Source organism: Mastigoproctus giganteus, chromosome 2 (assembly GCF_048544385.1).
Source record: "Mastigoproctus giganteus isolate SK-2022 chromosome 2, ASM4854438v1, whole genome shotgun sequence".
NCBI classification, from domain to species: Eukaryota; Metazoa; Arthropoda; class Arachnida; order Uropygi; family Thelyphonidae; genus Mastigoproctus; species Mastigoproctus giganteus.
Genome location: NC_143576.1, coordinates 112,823,641 through 112,845,948, shown reverse-complemented (window position 1 = coordinate 112,845,948; position 22,308 = coordinate 112,823,641). Strand labels below are relative to the sequence as shown.

The following is a 22,308-nucleotide window of genomic DNA, read 5'->3' as shown; positions in this document are numbered from 1 at the left end:
TCGAGTTTTTTGGGTGCAGTTTGAGAACTCCCAGGCATAACGAAACATTCTTGTTGAATTCATCAGGATTCGCATTTCTGTCCAACTTCCCTTTCTTTCTTCCACAATATTCCTTCGAACACCGGGCTGTAGATTTTGGCACAGTCACTCGCATATTAATCATTATGCTGATATAATGGTATAACATAGCGTGCCACTGCTCAATTGCACTTGTTGCGTAACTACACTTATTGTGTACAATTGAGTTTTCTTGGGCACATTGCATTGTACTTGGTGTAAGGTGTATTTAGTGTCAGATGGCACCAGGGGTTTCCCCCATCTCTGTGTTGCTTACATTGTGGGTGTACCAGTTTGCTGGAAATGCCAGAGGTTTAAAAGTGTATGGATATTGTATATGTGTAGTGTCATGTACCGTTGTTCATCTGGCCGTTTAGCCGCTGGACCCCTGCTGAGGCCCAACGTTGCCCCACCTTCGCCCCGTGGAGGCAGACCAGGAACCAAGTAGTTTTAGTTTCACTCTGGCAAGTCCTGCCACCTAATTTCCTGAGATTTCAGAGGCTAGGACCTTAAAAAAAAAAAAAAAAAAAAACGCGTGCACTCTTTTATATGCACATACGTACAGACAGGTACATATATCCATCATCGTCGGTTTGATGATCGTTAGGTGAGGGTGATAATGCTTGCATAATAAAAGTCGAAAGAATGAGCGAACAGGAATTTTAACATAATAAAGTTTTTGTGTGTTGGACATTCGCTAGCATAAAGATAGAGTGGGTGGGTGACTGAAGGCCGGAGGAGTTAAGTTAGAAATATGGGGATGATAGAGTAGGCAACCCCAGAAGTCAGTGAGGCAGGCCCGTGCCTCACCAGGAGAAAGTAGGGGGCACCGGGGGGGGGGGGGGGGGGGGGGGGGGGGGGCACCGGGGGGGCATCCCACCACCGGCGCAGGGGAGGGGGTGGAAAGGCACCAGGCAAGGGAGCCCGGTGTGATCGCCAACAAGCATCTGCAGGAAAACTATACTATGACCCTGTTGGTGGTGTCCAATCTGGTGTCATGTCCGAGCTGTCATCCTTGGGACCTGGGTCCCGTCCATGTTAGTCCTTTACCTTAGTGTGGTTTATTTCCTAAGCCTTCCAGTTCTCAGGAGTGTGTCTTGTTCACATAGACCCAGCTGGTGGGATGTCTAAGTTTGGTAGTCATCTCCATTTGTCTTTCATGGGACATGGGTCCCGTCCATGTTAGTCTATTTTGGTATAGTTTGTTTCCTGAGTTTTCTAATTCTTGGGGGTGGGTCATTTCTGATATCCCAGTCCTAGTGAGCTGAAGAACAGATGTTCTTTGGTTATAATGGTAGTGGGTTGTGGGCTGCGGCCATTTGGTTTCTCCTCCTCCTCGCAAACAGTGCCTCTGCGTAATCCGAGAAGGCTTGATACTCCTCCTTAGTGTCTAGGAGGTGATGTTGTTGTCCCTGTGGTAAGTAGTGGATTCTGGTGAGTAAAACACCACGTAGGTCTTAATAGAGCCTGCAGTCATACATGAGGTGCTGCCAGCTCTCCAACCCCCGCAAGTGCAAGTTGGATCAACCTGGATCCCAAGTAGAGACAGTTTGGCATTAATCGCTCTATGTCCAGTTAAGAGGTACATTACTTGTAGACCTGAGGAGAAGCAGTTGGGTGAGGTTGGGTAGTTTTGTTCAATATTGGGTAGAAAGTTCTTTGTGATCTCTCCCTTTTGAAAGTTGCTCCACCTTTCCTGCCATGCCTGCTGCAGGTGAGTTTGTATCCTCTTCTTTTCCACATTTCTGTTGCTGGTTAGGTCAATAGTGAACCCAGAAAAGTCTGTGGGGTACCTTTGTCTAGGTAGTACAGTAGGCCACGCTGTATGATTTCTAAGTCCAGCAGAAGAGTGCATTGTACTTGGTGAGTCACTGCACACAACAAGTACAATGCATCCACATCGGGTTTCGTGACGATTTCTAGGTAACATAACGCTTTTTTCCAAATAATGCTTGTAAAAACGTTTTTAACATCAAAATCATTGAGATAAATCCAGTAAGTGTGGCAAATGGGGGCTACAGTGATAGACCACTTTGAAAAAATTCTTGAATGGAAAGTCCCAAGTGTGCAGGGGTATTGTTACCATGCAAGCACCAACTTCCTAAAGCCCACTTTTCTAGCCTTTTCCAAACAGGATCTCATGATCACCACTGAACTGTTATACAGTATTTGGCGTTCAATGTTTGACTATGCAGGACAAATTCATAATGAAAAATGCCTTGTGAGTCAAAAAATATAATAAGCATGATCTTCACATTTAATCAAGCTGGTCTTTCTCAGCATGATCTTCATATTTAATCAAGCTGGTTTTGCTCTTTTGGGCTTTAGAGAAAACTGTTTTCTGTTGAGAGGCCTAGGTATTTTTTCTAGGTATAGCCATATGCCCACAATTCATTACTAGTAATGATAGAATAAAAAGTGTGGGTCAGCAACAGCATGTTAACAAAGATCATGACATGCAAAAACTCACTGCTCTCTGTGACCATCAATGAGGATCCAAAACATCTGTCTGAAATGCATCACATTCACAAAAACTTGTGTTAAAATTTTGTCTGACATATCCCATAAGAAATACCAATTTCAATATCAATTTCATGAATAGTTACACATCAAGCACACTGATCAGTTCACATCCATAAGTGATTGAATCACTGGTTTTGAAATTGAAGGGCAACAGAGTAAAGATCATCTTTGACAGATAAGTGGCCCTCTTTAAACTTTGTGAACCACTGAAGAAGTCTTCAAAAGACAAATATCTTTTCTGAAAGCAGTTTTTTTTTTTTCATTATTTTGTTGGTTTCTGTTGCACTTTTCCCTAAGTTAAACAAAATTTGATGCAAATTTGCTGCTCAGTAAAATTACTCATTTTAAGGTGTGATGAAACGTACTAATTTAAACTGATGCATAAGAATGACTCAATACACTGCTGTAATTTCAAGGTACAAGTCAGTCCCTTACTTAATGATCACACCTTACACATTGCATCAGTCTGATTATCTATTCAAATAATGATATTACAGAACCTTTCTTTTACTTTCAACACTCTTTTCTCTGGCCCCATGGTCAATCCTATGAAGAACTATGCATTTTTAACATCTACAGAACTCTCATTCAAAATGCTTTCACATTTATATCACAATTTCAAGATCTCAAGAAGGAATAAATCCAGAAATAAGCCTCCTTCCTTTTGATTTTGGAAACAGAATGATATACTCAATTCTAAGAATTGGTAATAGTGCAGCTTTACATCTTACTACAACAAACATTACAATTCAGTATGTATATAATAATTTATCAGTATATTTCCATTTTATAGCCATTTACACTAAATTGGTGTTTTTCTTTTTTTTTAATTCAATGTTGTTTTAATTAATTCAACAAATACTGTAATGGCATCAATAATTTTTAATTGCTCTTATACTAATACTACATTTATCCTATTTATAATAATTAATGTTATTTTTATTTTTTTTAATGAAACTGCAAACATTATAGGTATTAGAACCTATAGTACTTAGTACCATGTATGGATTGAAAGTTAAGAAGATGAAAGAAAATACTTGTTGATATTAGACTTGAATTTCTGTCAATTACGATTTTCAAGGAACAAGTATGAAGGAAGACAGCTCCAGAAAATGGAAGCTGAATCAATAAATGAGGAAGAAGAAAAGTTGGTTCTGTGAGTTTAAAGTTGGACAGTAAAAGGATGTTGACTGGTTGTTGCATGTGTTCGAACTGCTTTAGAAGAGAGAGCCAGAATAATAGAAGCCAATTCTGAACAACAGTGCCCATGGAAGTATACAGTGGGACCAACTAATGATGTTACAATAAGCAAATTCTAAATGGGAATTATTCAAGAAATTAATCATAGAAACTACTAGGCTTTTCATAGCTACTAAGATACACTCTTCAAGGAATAGGCCTAAGTGGATGTCAGATGAACTGATGGAACTAGTGGCAGAGAAGAAAAGTGCATGTGATGCTATAAATTATCAGGCAACACAGGAGCCTAGGGTAGATATAAACCAGTCTGTAATCAAGTCACAAAGGAGGTCAGGCAAGTGAAAGCAAATTACAAGAAATATTTCACAAAGAATGCAAAGAAAAAGAGGAAAGACTTCTTCACTTATGTAAACTCTGAAAGGAAGGAGGGATGAATCAAATTGCTCCACCTGATATTGATGGTTTGACTGTTGATGATCCTGCTCAGGTTACTGATATGAATGAGTAGTATGAATTTACTACATTCACACATGAGGAAATCTTTAGGGAAGGGGATGCCAGTTTATAAAGCCCTAACAGAGAACTAAATGATTTTGTAATAACTGAGAGGAAATTGGAAGAGAAACTCTTGAAATTAAACATAAGAAAGGCACCTAGGGTGGATGGGATCTATCCAGTTACATTAAGGGAGGCATTGAAGGTAGTAAGCAAACCCTTAGCCAAAATTATGAGAGCAGCCTTGGATTCAGGGAAGGTCCTCATGGACTGGAGATGCACAAATGTATCCAATATTCACAAAGAGAGATCAAAGGGTGACATGAGTAATTACAGACCTGTTTAACTTCTGTTCCAGGGAAAATAATGGAGTCACTGGTAAAAGAAGTAATGCATGATCATCTACACAAGGCTGCAATTATACTTCAGACAGAGCAAAGTTTTGTTAAGGGGAAATCTTGTTTGACCAGTTTTATTGGTTAACTACAATGTGGTCACAAAGGAACTAGGTGCAAAAATTAATCCTGATATCATATACTTGGATTTCAGGAAAGCTTTTGACACTGTTGCACATAAAAGACTGCTGTACAAATATTAGCAATGTGATATTAAGGGCAGGTTGCAGCTATGGATAAAAGGATGGTTGAATGGGAGAAGACAGAATATAGTAATCAATGGACATTGTTCTTCATGGACTAATGGCTCTAGTCAAGGAAAAGAACAGTCTGTGGATTTTTGGCTGCTGTAAAGGGATAAGAATTTTAAATTTTTACCATATTCTTCGTTAATTAACATATTACATTATGTTTTACAGAGATATTAAATAGGTTTAGTAGCGTTCTTTAGCTTCTTATTTTGAACTTAACTAGAGATTTTTGGAAGTTACGACTCCCAGTGCTGGCGCCAATATTGTTTAACTAGCCGCCATATTGTAGTCAATAAGAAATAGCATAACGTGTATATATATATATATATATATATATATATCGGACCGATAGCGAAAGGTATAGAATAAAACTAGATAGCATAGTACGAAGCACTCAATTAGGAATCTGTTAGCTTATTATAGTATTATCAATTAATCAAAAATATTATTAAAATTTATTATTTTTCATTGTTAATTAAATTATATTTAAACAGAAATCATGTCCAGACTAGAGCTGTGAAGCAAAGATCACAAACTAGAGAGAGGGCTGTGACTTGGGGGAGAAATTAAGGGAGCGATTCTCCAATGCATCACAGTCCCAAAAAATGTGTGAAATGTGAAATGTTTGCAGACCTTTCTAAAACATGACATGGTCTAGCCAAGGAGCATGCCTAGTGTGCACTAGGTGTCTAGAGTATCAAGAAATTAGGCACCAACTCAGCGTTCTGATGGGTATCTTTGAGAACTTGAGGAAATGCCATTGAAGAAATTAATATAAGGGGCCCATCAAACTCTCAGCTGCCCAGCTCAACAGCAAAGCTCACTCCTGTGCATCAGGCAACACAGAGGCAATCTCCAAGGCAGAATGCGCTGGTCCCAAAGGAACTAGTTATTGTTGGTGACTTTATTGTCAGGGAGATGGGGAATATACTATGCAAGAAGGATAGGTGGAACAGGACCAGGGTATGTCTGCCAGGGGCAGAAGTTAATGACGTAGAGCAAATATCATCTTTTAAGGGCACAAAAAGTGATATTGTTGTACACGTTGGAACTGATGATATTAAGAGTAGGAGACTGGCGGAATTACTTAACAAGTACAGTTCACTGTTGAAAAAAAGTCGCAAATTAGAGTTGAATGTGAAAATGTCTGCAATTCTGTCCAGAAACGATAGGAGGAGTATATGATGAGAGCCTTGTCGATCAATTCGGCCCTGGAGAGATTGTGCAAGGCTCAAGGAGTAGAATTTTTTCAGCCTGGTCTGTGCTTGTTGACAGGAGAGACTGCTTCTACAGAAATGGGGTACACTTAAATAGAAAGGGTGCAAGAATAATTGCTGATGCTATCGAAGCAGTGTTAAGTGGGTTTGAAAACTGCTAGCTTGGGGGGATATACAGACTAAAAGGTTAACAGTGGCCGCAGGCAGAGGCAAAAGTGATTCTTGCATTGCTTCTATTAAAATGAGCAGCAGCCTGAAAAACAAGGCAATGGAGATTTCCAGGACTGCTGGGAGTCATAGTGGAACAAATAAATACATGGGCTGTGTGATGGTAACTAAGAGTAAAACAGGTGCATGTATACAGTCAGTCCTCGTATAGCATGATAGTTGTGTTCCTAGAAACGCTCGTGCAATGCAAAATCGTGCAATATAAATAACAGGCCTTATGGAAAAAATAGGGTTAGGTGCCGACCACCCAAGATTGAACACACATTTGTAACCAAAACATTACTAAACACAATAAATAATCGTAATAAAATACTTAAGTATTTTATTATGACTATTATATAATAAAATATTGCTAATGCTTTTGCTTCTATCATAAGCAAACTTGTTCTTTGTTTTTATCTTCGATCTAAACAGACTTTCCATCTCTTCCAATTCTTTGCCTTGATCTAATGGATTCTGTTACACTTTGAGTTGTTCATGCTATGAAAGTTGTTTTTATTTTCTCTGCATTCTTTCTAATTCTCAGCATTACCTCATTTAGGCCTGTAGCATGTGCAATATCACATATTTTCATTTCGCTCAAAGCGTTTCACAATTTCATATTTTTTCTGGATTGACAGAGGTGAACTGGCCATACCGGGGGAACCTCGGTGGGCCATAGGCCAGAAGACGATAGAGGTCGGTGTGATTTTGGGCATAAACGCTAGTATGAGGCCCTTACAAATTTTCCCCGGTACGAATTTTTGACCCAGTCCACCTCTGTCTATCCATATTGCTTTTCCTTTTCTCTTTGAATCTGTAGTGTCTTCAGAGGACACTTCCTTCTCACACCTTTAAAGTATTTTATTCATTTTTAGCGAATAAAGCACAATTACGAAACGAGGTGGCATGCTTGATACACAAACAAAACTGGCTCGTGTAGCAACTGAATAAACAACATCGTAAAGGCAAAGGCACTATTAACACCTCATTAGCTCACATTTTACTAAAGCACTTTCTGGAGGTCACTACCATAAAACAATATCCAGATGCATTTCTGCTAGTGGAATCTGTTACAAACAGGTAGTAAACTCAATCTAATTGCATTTGCGATAATACCAATAGCTGCAATTGCATCAGTTTTTATGTTATTATGGTGAAATGAGTTTCCCCTTCACTGAAATAAAAAACAAAAATAAATTTTCAGAATCTTCTCTTCATTCCTATCCTGTTGCGTTCAGTTCGGGTGATTCCGCATTGGACTGCCATTTCTTGTAAGCACAAAGGCGAATCATGCATAAGCAAACTTGGTTCGTGTTATATAAGATATCCTTTCCCTATTTATAAATCGTGTACGATTGAATTCGTGTAGTGTAAACACGTGTTATACGAGGACTGACTGTACTTGCATGTACACCAATGATAGGAGTATAGTTAATAAATTTGATGAGCTTGAAGTGCTAGTCAAGACATCAAAGGCAGATATTGTTGGGATATCAGAGACATGGTGTCAAACAGACATAAGCAGTGTAGAATTGGAATTTGGGGAGTACAATGTGTACAAAAAGGATAGACAGGACAGGAAGGGAGGAGGGGTTATGCTGTTAGTTAAGAAACACATAAAATCTAAGGAAGTGCATCCAATTGATGTTGGTGAACAATGCAATGTTGAATCTGTTTGGTGTGGCATAAGCTTTGTTTGTTTGGTTTTTAGGAGCATTAGCAACTAAGGCCATATTGCTCTGGGAATATGCGGTGATCATTCCCTGACCTTTCCGCTTCCTCCATATTTGGTGGTGACAGGCTCGAACCCCGGTCTAATCAAGAAGCGTGTGCTATGCACTGCTGCTCCTTCCCACCTGGCTATGGAGGCACCATTGTGGCATAAGCACTGGGAAAGGAAAAATGAGAGTGTGTTATAGGCCTAAGGACAGGAAGGGAGGAGGGGTTATGCTGTTAGTTAAGAAACACATAAAATCTAAGGAAGTGCATCCAATTGATGTTGGTGAACAATGCAATGTTGAGTCTGTTTGGTGTGGCATAAGCTTTGTTTGTTTGGTTTTTAGGAGCATTAGCAACTAAGGCCATATTGCTCTGGGAATATGCGGTGGTCATTCCCTGACCTTTCCGCTTCCTCCATATTTGGTGGTGACAGGCTCGAACCCCGGTCTAATCAAGAAGCGTGTGCTATGCACTGCTGCTCCTTCCCACCTGGCTATGGAGGCACCATTGTGGCATAAGCACTGGGAAAGGAAAAATGAGAGTGTGTTATAGGCCTAATGTATCTGATGAGTATAATGAGCAATTGTGTAGAGAAACAGAGCGGGCCAGTAAATTGGAATGTCTTATAATGGGGAATTTTAACTTTCAAGATATCGACTGGAACTTGTGGTTTGGTCACTCGCACACTAGCAAGACTTTTGTGGATTTATTGGATGACTGTTTTCTACAGCAACATGTTCGAGAGGCAACCAGAGGGAGTAATACTCTTGATCTGATTATCAACAGTGATTATTTATGCATTAAGAATTCGCATATGAAGGAACCACTGGGTGACAGTCATCACAATGTACTTATGTGGGAATTACTTAAAGATGTAACTACCATCAAGGCTAAAGGGAAAGGCTATTGCTTTCGTAAAGGTGACTGCAGGGGTCTCAGACAGTTTTTAAATTCTGTACAGTGGGATAAACTGATGATGTTACCAACATTGAATTCTATATGGGAAGTCTTCAGGGACTTAATTTTGGAGGTTACTAGGCTTTTCATTCAAACTAAGAAATACTGTTCAAGGTTTAGGTCTAAATGGATGTCAGATGAACTAATGAGGCTCGTGGCAGAGAAGAAAAATATATGGGATGCATATAAGTATCAGGTGACACAGAAACCTATGGCAGATATAAACTAGTCAATAATCAAGTCACAAAGGAGGTTAGGCAGGTGAAGACAGATTACGAGAAATCCTTGGCAAAGGATGCAAATAAAAACAGCAAAGAGTTCTTCACCTATGTAAATTCTAGAAGGAAAGGGATGAATCAGATTGGACCACTTAACATAGATGGGTTGATTATTGATGATCATGCTCAAGTAGCTGATAAACTGAATCAGTATTTTGCATCTATATTCAGACATGAGGAGTTATTCAATGAGGGGAGTGCCAAAACTTTATCAAACTCTAACAGGGAGCTAATTAAGTGATTTTGTAATAACTGAGAGCAAAGTGGAGGAGAAATTGTTGAAGTTAAACATAAAAAAGGCACCTGGGGTGGACTGAATCTATCCAGTTATATTAAAGGAGGCAGCAAAGGAAGTAAGCAAACCCTTAGCCATAATTATGAGAGCTTCCTTGGACTCAGGGGAAGTCCCCTTGGACTGGAGGTGTGCAAATGTATCACCAATTCACAAAGGGGGGGGGGGGGGTTTAAAAGGTGACACAAGTAATTATAGACCTGTTAGTTTAACTTGTGTTCCTGGGAAAACAATGGAATCACTGGTTAAAGAAGCACTGCAGGATCGTGTAGACACGACTGCAGGAATAAGACACAGCATGGGTTTGTTAAAGGGAGGTCTTGTCTGACCAATTTGATTGGATACTATGATGTGGTCACAAAAGAACTGAATGCCAAAAATAATTTTGATATCATATACTTGGATTTCAGGAAAGATTTTGATACTGTTGCACAAGGAAGACTGTTGTACAAATTGGAGAGGTATGGTATTAAGTGTAAGTTGTTACAATGGATAAAGGGATGGCTGAGTGGGAGACGACAGAGAGTGGTAATCAATGGACACTGCTCTTTGGGGACAAATGTTATTAGTTGAGTTCCCCAGGGTTTGGTGTTGGGCTCGTTGTTTTGTATATTTATCAATGATATTAATGAAGGTATATATCAGGTTTAATGTCCAATTTTCAGATAATATGAAGGTTGGCAGGGTTGTTAACGACAGTAAAGACAGTATGCTGCTCCAACTGGATCTAGATAAGTTGGGCAAATGGGCTGAGAAGTGGTAAATGAAGTTTAACATTGACAAATGCAAAATACTGCAAAAAGGTAGCAATAACCAAAGAGAAACCTATGAACTGTGTGGTACTACACTCAGGGAAGTGGAAAAGACCTGGGGGCTAATTGTGCAGTCAAATATGAAGTTTGCTGAGCAGTGCAGACAGGCTGCCAAGGCAGATCATGGAGTCTTGTCAATGATTTATAGGAATTTTGCTAGCAGGGACGGGTATGTGATTATCCTGTTATACAAGACAATGGTCAGGCCACACCTAGAGTACTGTGTACAGGTCTGGAGGCCTCATTTTAGGAAGGATGTAGAGCTGCTAGAATGAGTACAAAGAAGGGCAAAAAGATTGCTGAGGGGAAGAAAGGGCTGCTCTTACCAAGAAAGGCTTAAGTTCTGAAAACTGCAGCACCTGGAGAGTAGGCACTAGGCACCTGCGAGGTGATCTGATTGAGATGTATAAGGCCTTGAATGGGTTGAGCAAGCTGAATGCTGATGGGATTCTTCCTCTTGCTCAGAATAAAAACCTGAGGGGGCACAGATTAAAAACTGAGGAAAGACAGTTGTAGAATATACATGTGTGGAAATTTGCCTTTAGCCAGCAGGTGGTTAATTGCTGTAACAATATTCCATCTTTTGTTTTGGAAGTTAATAGCCTAAATAAGTTTAAGGCTGAGATGGACAGGATTTAGAACGAATGGGAAGGGGTTTTTTTTGGGTTTTTTTTGGCTGATGCCGCATAAGTTTGCTATCATGCATCATATGCTCTACTAATGCTAATGGCACCTCCGTCCGTAGCCAGGTGGGCAGGAGCAGCAGTGCGTAGCACACGCTTCTTGATTAGACCGGGGTTCAAGCCCGTGACCACCAAATACGGAGGATGCAGAAAGGTCAGGGAATGATCACTGCATATCCCCGGAGCAATATGGCCTTATTACTAATGCTCCTAAAAAAACCAAATAACAAACTAATGCTAATGCTAAAATCTACAATGAAAAGAAAAAAATCACTGTCCAGTCATCCATTAATATGTTCTTTCGAGAAGCCAACCCCTTCTAAATCTCCACAGCCCTCAACCTCCGCAGTGACGTACTTATCAGTTGAAGATGCCAATTCTGGCAACAATGCTCGAGAGGTAAAACAAACTGATGTTAGGTCTGTCTCCTCTTTTTTTTGTAATTTTATAATTTTAATTGAGCACTTTTGTAACTTTTCCTGCACACAAGATAAAAAATTGAATAAATACAATAAATATTTCTATTCACATGTTCATCGAACATTTCTTTTTTGATTCGATCCATTCAGCAAGCACGGTTGCGAGTGCTGCACAAGCATGGGGAAAATTCCGACTTCCGTAGAGTTCCGTGGAACTCTACGGAACTCAGTGGGAGCAAATACAATTGAATTATGGTATACCTTTAAAACATTAATCACAGAAGCCTTGAATGCTTATATACCATTAAAAAAAAATACTCAATGAGGAAGATTCCAAGTTGGATGAATAAGAAGTTGCCAGATTACTTGAGCAGAAAAAGATGGAATGGGAAAATTACAGAGCAATAAAAATTACTGAAGTCTATAACAGCTACAAACTGATCTGAAATATGCCACTGAAAAGGTTAGGCTGGCAAAGGCAGATTATGAGAAATCGCTGGTAAGAGGGGGTGGGGGGAAGCAATTTTTCACATATATAAATGCAAAGAAGAGAAGGACAAACCAGATCGGACCCTTATGTAATGGACGTGGGATAGTATTAAATACCCCAGCTGAGTTGCAGATGAACTCAACAGTTACTTTTTTCAAATGCAGGACATAGCATTTTGGGTAGCAACAACTGCAGAATAATACAATATAAGTGTACTTCTATATTCTGTCAATGATAAGAATTCTGCCAGCAAAGACAGAGAAGTGATTATTCCCATTCTATTAGGCAATGGTTAGACTTCATCTCAAATACTGCACACAGATATGGAAGCATATTTCGGAGGAACGCAGATCAGTTGGAACAGGTGCAGAAAAAAGAAACATGATTAGTCAAGAGCAAACAATGGTACTCGTATTAAGAAAACTTGAGCTCTGTAAATTGCAGTGTCTTGAAAGTAGGCATGTGTGAGGATACCTTATTGAAATGTTTAAGGCTTTAAATGCTGGTAGCATCCTTACTCTCTCATACGAAAACCAAAAGAGGACATAAATTAAAACTGAAAAAGGGAGATTGCAGGGCAGATGTACAAAAATTACTTTCAACTAGAAAAGTAACTGACTGTTGGAATATATTTCCACTTGGTGGTGTGGAAGCTGGTAGTATTTGAATAAATTTCAAGAAGAATTGGAATTATTAGGAGGGATGGGAAAATAAAGCTGGTAGCACTTTTTTCTTTTTTTTTTCTTTTTTGTTTAAATGTCTGATAATGTATAGGTTGCTTCATTTTGCCTAAATGCACAAATTTTATTGAACACAAAATTAGAAGGTCACTAAAGAAGGGGTTGTATGGCCTCCGCAGCCGAGTGGTCAGGAGTGGGAGTAAAGTAGCACACACTCTTTGAGTAGACCGGGGTTCAAGCCCCTGACTGCTGAATACTGTCGATCTGCCAACCCGCACTGGACCAGCATGGCAGATTATGGTCCATTTCCCTCAGCATGCATTGTTGAGAAGGTTTCCATCCTGCAGTGGGTTGATAATGGCTGCAGTTTAGGGGTTGCAAAACTGCCTGAAATGTATTACTATCAATTAATCTTTTTACAATTAGTCTTCTAAATTAAACAGTTTGAACTCAGTGAAGTGTCTTGATTTGGTAATGTTATTTCTTTTTCATTTATTTTTTATGGTAACTCCAGACACACAAGGTTATTAGAACCTACACTCAAACATGATGTATGGGTTTAGACAGCAGAAAATAATGTGGCTGTATATAGCCAATTCTTGCTTAATGCAAATTCAGTTAATATTCTTTTCCAGTAATGGGACTGACCCATTAGAAACCTATTTAACACTACAAAAAAATTTATTACTCTACTAGACTTAAGCAGCAGACCTCACAGAATAGTCCACAAGTTATAGACCAGTTGAAGACCACTGCTGTAGATAAATACAAGATGAATCTCCTTTTGCTGTGAGACTTTTTATTTTATTTGTTATCACAAAAAATATATATATTTGCATTACCAGTTGCAATTCCTCACTTCCCAATAAATTTATCAGATATATTTACTCAGCTTTTCACTGTTGAACAGACCACCACCTGTAACTTTACAGTTTCCACTAATTATTTTTTAGGGAATACATATGAAACATCCTTTCATTACTAAACTTGCAGCCACCTGTAATTCGACAACTTTTCACTGTTGAATTTTTGGGGAATACATATAAAGTATACTTTTGGATACTTTACATGCATTTCCTAAAAATTACCGCCTGTAGAAATCCAATATAATATTAATAAATTTGCAACCTTGTAATCACCCATGATAGAAAGCACACTATAAATTCAATAATGTTCATGTCTACATTATTGTTTAACAAACGTGATCTGTATAAACAAATTGAATGAAAATATATAAATGTAAAAATTTAGTAATGATTATTTCATGAACAAAACTTTTTTTTTGTGCGTTACTCCAAGACACTTACCTACTTAAATGAAATGCAGCAATCTCTCCATTATGCCTATCTGCACCAGCATAAGGAGGACCTGTAATAATATAGTCTCTAGAAAACCTATAAAAAAACAAATCCATTTGACTTATAAAAACAAAACTGCATCACTCAACATGGCATATTTTTCAATCTACATATACACAGATGGTGTGTATATATGAGGGGGAATCAGTAAATCAGCCACAAAAAAAATCATCATAAGTGTTTTGCTACAGGCAAATCCAAGCACACAACTCAAAAATCACTTACCTAAATCTCCCTATCCTCAGCCCTCCTCTTTATCTCCCCATATCCATCATTCCCTCTCAATTCATCTATCACAGTTTTCCTCAATCTCACTCTGCACCTCTTCCCCTCCACCACATTCTTCTTCCATCATTCACCTGGCAGTACATGTCCAGTCCAATTTTTCTTCTCCTTTTTAATTATTTCAGTCCAAAGCACACAAGAATTCACTCACACTTCTCAAAACCTCATTTCTCAGTTTTATTATTATTAATAGCCAAATGGTGAAAGGAAGCCTGAGGCTTATGCTGCACCAGGAAAAAAAAAAAGTTCCAGAGTTACCAAGAGAGAGAGAGAGAGCGAGAGCGAGAGAGAGAGAGAGAGAGAGAGAGAGAGCGAGAGAGAAAGAGAGAGAGAGAGAGAAGTAGAAGGGAATCACCAAGAAAGAGAAGAATGATGATATCCAGCTCGGGACCCTGGGTGTGCCAAGCCCATACTCACAAGATGTGAGCCCCCGGGGTTAATCATACCATCTTATCTTATTCATTCTCCTCCATACCCACATCATTTCAAAACTTTCCAATCTTCTAATATTTTTCATTCTCAACATTCATGTCTCTGATAAGTACTTCACTCCATACTAGACATCAAACCAAACTTCTCCTTAAACTAATTATTAATCTCCCACACACTATTCTTCTCTTCACTTCTCAAAAGCTTCTTTTTTTTTTTTATCCACTGCTATTCTTATTTCTCTGCTCATTGCTTATTCCACCGTTATGGTTCTCAAATACTTATACTTGTTCACCTGTTCTACTGGGCGCCTCCGTAGCCAGGTGGGCAGGAGCAGCAGTGCGTAGCACACGCTTCTTGATTAGACCGGGGTTCGAGCCCGTGCCCACCAAATATGGAGGATGCGGAAAGGTCAGGGAATGACCACCGTATATCCCCGGAGCAATATGGCCTTAGTTGCTAATGCTCCTAAAAACCAAATAACAACAACAACAACAACAACAACAACCTGTTCTACACTCTCTCTCTCTCTCTCAATATTTAATTCACACCTTTCTCTTTCCATTCTCAACCTTTATCTACTCAATATTTACTCACATTGCATACCTATCACAACTTTCCCTTAGCCAATTAACCAATTTCTGCAATACATTCCCAAAATTACATCAACTGCAATCTTAACACTGTAAATAATCTATCACTTTTTGTTCCCAATATATTGTTGGGATATAGCAATTAAAATTTGCAAACAAATAAAACTCTATATATTAAATCAGCGATTATGAGTTTTTAATTTCAGTTGACAGAACATTCCACATTGGTATAAAGTGTTTTTTTTTTTCTTTTGTTTTTTTTGGAATTATGCATAGTGACTGTGGTGCAGAGTGTACAATTGGAGAACAATGTGCTGTTGCCTGACTTCTGATTTCATTCAAAGGATATTCAACAAAAAAGTCCCCATGTAGAGCAAGAAATGTTTATCATTTTCTGCCATCTAAAACTCTGTTGAAAAATTTTCATAAAGATGTTCATTACTTCAGGAAAGTCAAATTCGGATGTCTGGATCATATTGCTAGTGATGCAGTTGTGGTAATCCTAGTGGAATCAATGATCTAAGTTGACAGATAGTTAGGGATTAAAGATAAATAGTGGATGTTGTACAATGTTCTCATGGTTTAGCCTATAGCACAGTGATCAAATTTAACTCAGAAGCGAGAGTGCAATAGCATGCGCTCTTTGAGCGGACCGGGGTTCAAGCCCGTGACTACTAAATACGATTAATTTTCGTACTGATGATTTATCATAAACTCCACTGACCTGGTGGTCGTGCCGGAGTACTAGCATTAGCATTAGTAGAGGCATATGATGCAAGAAAGCAAGAAAGCAAGCTTATTCAGCATCAGCCAAAAAAAAAAAAAAAAAAAAAACACACCACTCCCATTTCACCCCTCCGTTCGTTCGAAATACCTGTCCAGTTGAGCTTTAAATTTGTTTAGGCTATCAACTTCAACAACAAGTGATGGAAGTCGGTTCCACCAACCAACCACCCGCTGGCCAAAGGCAAATTTCCGCACATCTATCCGACATCCGTCCTTCCTCAATTTGAATTTATGCCCTCTGAGGTGATTATTCTGAGCAAGATGAAGAATCCCATTGGCATTGAGCATGCTCAAACCATTCAAAGCCTTATACACCTCTATCAGATCACCTCGCCGGTGCCTAGTCTCCAGACTCTGTAATTTGCAAAACTTAAGCCTTTCTTCGTAAGAGCAACCCTTTGTTCCATTCACTAATCTTGTTGCCCTTCTCTGTACCCATTCCAGCAGCTCTACATCCTTCTTGAAATGAGGCCTCCAGACCTGTATACAGTACTCAAGATGTGGCCTAACCATTGCCTTATACAAGGGAATAATCACCTCCTTATCCCTGCTAGAAAAATTCCTGTATATCATTGACAAGACACCATGAGCTACTCTTGCAGCTCGTCTGCACTGCTCAGAGAACTTCATATCTGCCTGCACAATTACCCCAGGTCCTTTTCATTCTCCACCACTGTCAGTGTAGTACCGCAGAGTTGATACGTTGCTCTGGGGTTACTGTTTCCCATATGTAGTACTTTACATTTGTCAATGTTAAACTTCATTTGCCACCTCTCAGCCCATCTGTTCAACCTTTCCAGATCCTGTTGCAGCAGCATAGCATCAGTAGTGTCCTTAACAACCCTGCCAACCTTTGTACCATCTGAAAACTTGGACATTAAACTTGATATCCCATCATCAATATCATTCATAAACACCGAAAACAACAACGGACCCAACACTGAACCCTGAGGAACTCCACTAATAACATTAGTCCACGTTGAGCAGTGTCCATTGATTACCACTCTCTGTCTTCTGCTACTCAACCATCCCCTTATCCATAGCAGCAATTTGCCTCCAATGCCACACTGCTCCAATTTGTGCAGCAGTCTTCCATGTGCAACAGTATCAAAAGCCTTTCTAAGATCCAAATATATAATATCAAAGTTATTCCCTGCATCCAGTTCTTTTGTGACTACATCATAGTATCCAATCAAATTGGTCAGGCAAGACCTGCCCTTAACAAAACCATGCTGCGTCTGAGCTATAACTGAATTCTTGTCTAGATGATCCTGCAGTGCTTCTTTAACCAGTGCCTCCATTAATTTACCTGGAACAGAAGTTAAACTAACAGGTCTATAATTACTTGTGTCAGCCTTTGATCCTCCTTTGTGAATTGGGGTTACATTTGCACATCTCCAGTCTATGGGTACCTGTTGTTGTTGTTGTTGTTTGGTTTTTAGGAGCATTAGCAACTAAGGCCATATTGCTCCAGGATATGCGGTGGTCATTCCTTAACCTTTCCGCATCCTCCGTATTTGGTGGTGACGGGCTCGAACCCCGGTCTAATCAAGAAGCGTGTGCTACGCACTGCTGCTCCTTCCCACCTGGCTACGGAGGCGCCTCTATGGGTACCTCCCCTGAGTCCAAAGAAGCTCTCATAATTATGGCTAGGGGTTTGCTTACTTCCTTTGCTGCCTCCTTTAATATAACTGGATAGATCCCATCCACACCAGGTGCCTTTTTTATGTTTATCCTCGACAATCTCTCCTCCACTTTCCTCTCAGTTATTACAAAATCATCCAGCTCACTGCCAATGTTTACTTTACCTACATCATTCTCCTTCCTGAATAACTCCTCATGCGTGAATGTAGATGCAAAATACTCGTTTAGATTGTTAGCCACCTGAGCAGGATCCTCAACTGTTGAACCATCAATATCCAGTGGACCAATCTGATTCATCCCTTTCCTTCTTGAGTTTAAATATGTAAAGAACTCTTTTCTGTTTTTCTTTGCATCCTTTGCCAAGGATTTTTCGTAGTCTGCCTTTGCCTGCCTAATCTCCTTTGTGACTTGGTTACAGACCAACTTATATCTATCATAGGCTTCCATGTCACCCATTAATTTGTATGTATCCCATGCATTTTTCTTCTCTGCCACCTGTCTCATTAGTTCATCTGACAACCATTTAGGCCTAAACCTTGAACAATATTTCTTAGTTGGTATGTAAAGCCTGGTAGCCTCCAAGATTAGTTCCTTGAATGCTTCCCATTTTGAGTTTGTTGTTGGTAACATCATCAGTTGGTCCCACTGTATAGAATTTAAATACTGTCTCAGACCATCATAGTCGCCTTTACGAAAACAAAAACCCTTCCCTTTACCTCTGATGGTAGTTACCTCCTTGAGTAAATCCCACTTCAACACACTGTGATCACTGCCACCTAGTGGTTCATTTATCTGCAGATTCTTAATGCATGAAGAATCACTACTGATAATCAGATCAAGAGTATTGCTCCCTCTTGTTGCCTCACGAACATGCTGATGTAGAAAGCAATCATCCAATAAATCCACAAAAGCCTTGCTAGTGTGCGAGTGACCAACCCACAAATTCCAGTCAATATCTGGGAAATTAAAATCCCCCATTATAAGACACTCTGATTTACTGGCCCACTCTATTTCCCTGTGCAATATCTTATTATACTCATCAGAGTCATTAGGCCTATAGCACACTCCTACTCGCAATTTTGATTCCCCTATGCTTATGTCACACCAAACTGACTCGACACTGCCCTGTCCATCGATGTCGACTGGCTTCACTTCCTTGGACTTTATGTGTTTCTTAACTAATAGCATAACCCCTCCTCCCCTCCTGTCCTGTCTATCCTTTCTATACACATTGTATTCCCCAAATTCCAGTTCCGCATTACTTATATCTGTGTGACACCACGTCTCTGATATCCCAACAATATCTGCCTTTGATGTTTTGAGCAATACCTCAAATTCATGAAATTTATTTACCAAACTCCTAGCATTGGTGTACACGCAGGTATACATGCACCTGTTTCTATTCTTAGATAAACAAGAACAGTACAGTCTGACATGAAGCTCTCTGAGCAGTACAGGCACACACACACTAGGACATCTCATGGAACTCTGTCAATAATATACATGAATTTTGCCAGCAGGAATGAAGAGGCGGTTATCCCATTATATAAAGCAATGGTTAGGCATCTTGAATACTGCATAGCCTCGTTTTAGGAAGGATGTGTATCTGTTGGAATGAGTGCAGAAAGGAAAAACAAGGTTAGTCATGGCCACAAAAGGAAACTCTTATTTACCAAAAAAAAAAAAAAAAAAAAAAAAAGACTTTAGTTCTGCAAATTGCAGCCCCTGGAAACTAGGTACCACTGAGGAAATCTAATTGAAATATTTAAAGCTTTAAATGAATCAAGTAAACTAAATGATGATAGCATCCTTACTCTTTCCTGAATGACACATACACACAAAGGGACACTGATAAAAGAATGGTTGCAGGATGTACAGAAATCTGCTTTGAGAGTAAATGACTGTTGGAACAAATTTCCATCTGGTGTCATAGATGTGTATAGTTTGAATAAATTTAAAGGATTAGACAAACACTAAATAACAAATTTCTTTTTTACTTTGGGAGCAAAACTTTGTAAGTTCTACAAGAAATTGATTTGCTGATTCCAAAAATACCAAAATTATATCTCTATCATGTCTCAATTGAAAAATATAATAAAATTTAAGCAACTTAATGAACAATTTTCATACAGTAATACATATGTTATCTTAAAAATGAGTCTTATTCATCTTAAAATACTTTAATCGCACATATAATGAACTAAACATATATTTCCGTAAATGTTTGCCACTGAAGAGTTTTCCATCTTAAGAAACCAGCAGTAATTTCCCATCACAGCAAGTATTTCAGTAACCTTGGAACACTCTCTCTCTCTCTCTCTCTCTCTCTCTCTCTCTCTCTCTCTCACTCTCTCTCTCTCTCTCAGGCACCTCTGTAGCCAGGTGGGTAGGAGCAGCAGTGTGTAGCACACGCTTCTTGATTAGACCGGGGTTCAAGCCTGTGCCCACCAAAAAATACGGATGATGAGGAAAAGTCAGGGAATGGCCACTGCATATCCCCGGAGCAATATGGCCTTAGTTGCTAATGCTCCTAAAAACCAAATAACAAACAAACTCTCCCCCCCACCCCATCATGGATATGTCCTGATGACAGTGTCCTTAATCATCACTTATATCTCCCAAATTTTTAGAGGTGGGGAATTGTGATAGGAAGGAAGAAAATGAATTATCAAAAACATTCAGCAGCCAATATCTTTATATCACTAAAGTAAAGTTGATAACAAAGGTTTATAACTGTCGCTTCTTCTTTAAAGAAATCTATGCACAACTGCTTTAAACAATCAGTAATTTTAACAATCGGTATCTTGTAGATTTGCTTCAAATATATCATCTCTGAGGAATTTCTTTCAATTTTGCATCTATTAAATTGGGAACACCACCTCCCTCAGGCAGCAGAATCTGCTTCATTCTATCATTCTTTATCCAGAGCCTTAAGAAAATTCTCCATTAATCCATGCTTTATATGCAAAAGGTAGAAGAACAACCTTTTTTCATTCAACCAGTGGAATATACAGTCGGACCTCTCTTTAACATACTTCCACATAGAAAAATTTGCTATTTAATGAAGTTTTTTTGACTTCCCCTTGGTCATTACATTGAAAACAGTTTTCATATAATGAACTGAGTTCGAGAGACCTAGGTAAGCATTGTTCGCACCTTTGGTCTTTAGGCAGAAAAATGATGCTGTAGAAAGCAAGAATTAAGAGCTAAAAGGATTAAGAATTAATCCCTTTTAAGCTTACTCTTTTTTTAAGAGTAAGAGCTAAAGGGATTAATTCTTAAGAGCATGAATTAAAAGCTAAAACATTCCACAATTTAGTGGTCACCATACAGTACAGTACGGCCGTCTGTGCTGTACCGAGAAGTCACTCTGGTCAATTGCTATCTATGTGTTCACAGTCATTGGCAAAAATTAAGGCTATTGTTGATGAGGACATTGGCTCTAGTCAACCTCTTTTTCTACTGTAGCACCCTATTAGAGAATTAGAAGAAAGTGATTTTCCTTTATCAAGGGAATTCATCTGCTGTTTTGCAAAAATAAGTCATTCACACTTCAACTAAATTTCACCTGTCTCTGTTTACATGGGTACAAGTAATCTGCAGCCATTATCAACCCACTGGAGGGTGGAAGCTTCCTCAACAATTCATGCTGAGGGAAATGTAACCATAATCTGCCACGCTGGTCTATTGTGGGTTGGCAGATCAACCGTAGTTAGCAGTCAGGGGCTTGAATCCCCAGTCTGCTCAAAGAGCATTTGCTAGTACACTCCCACTCCTGACCACTTGGCTAGTAGTAGACACTAGTAGTAGAAAAAAAATGGAAGCATGTAATAATGTATATCGAGGTGTTTAAATGGGACCCAGTCAGAGTCGTGCGAAATTATGTCTGTATGAAGATGTAGATGGAACTATTTTTAAGTGGGTGAAGTTGATTCGAGACCCAAACATGCCGATATCACTAATAAAAGAAAAGGCTGAGGAGTGCGCATCTTTTCTGGGGCATAAAACATTACAAGTCATTTCTAGTTGGCTGGACAATTTAAAAAGTGCCATGACTTACTTGACACAGTTATTTCTGGTGAAAGTGGAGTTGCAATCGAAGAGGACTGTACACATTGGAAAGAAACAGTTTTTAAAAAAATTATGTTTTATTACAAGCCCAAAGACATATTCAACATTGATGAAACAGATCTATTTTTTAGATGTTTGTGGAAAAAAAAAACACTGACTTTTAATGTTGATAAATATTTAGGTGGTAAAAAATAGTAAGGGGAGAATTAGTCTTCATTCGTGCAAATATGACTGGTAATGAAAAACTGAAGCTTTTGGTAATAGGCAAAAGTAAACAACTCCAATGTTTCAAAGGAGTAAAGTTGTTGGAGTTGGACCACAACTACAATAAAAAATCTTGGATGACAAGTGAAATTTTTGAACAGTGGATTTTAAATTTCGATAGAAAGATAAAAGAAAAACAGAACAATCGCACCGATTGTCAACAACTGCCCTGCCCACTTTCACTCAGTAATTTCGAAACT

General features: G+C 38.9%; 1 protein-coding gene across 1 annotated transcript in view; it reads right to left on the bottom strand.

Moving 5' to 3' along the window:
* LOC150089501 (glycosaminoglycan xylosylkinase-like) overlaps positions 1-22,308 on the bottom strand; it is a 128,882-nt gene that overhangs the window by 51,477 nt on the left and 55,097 nt on the right. Inside the window, exon 4 of the mRNA XM_090390006.1 lies at positions 13,986-14,072. Coding sequence (XP_090246132.1) covers positions 13,986-14,072 — 87 coding nt within the window. The remainder of the gene's footprint in view (positions 1-13,985; positions 14,073-22,308) is intronic.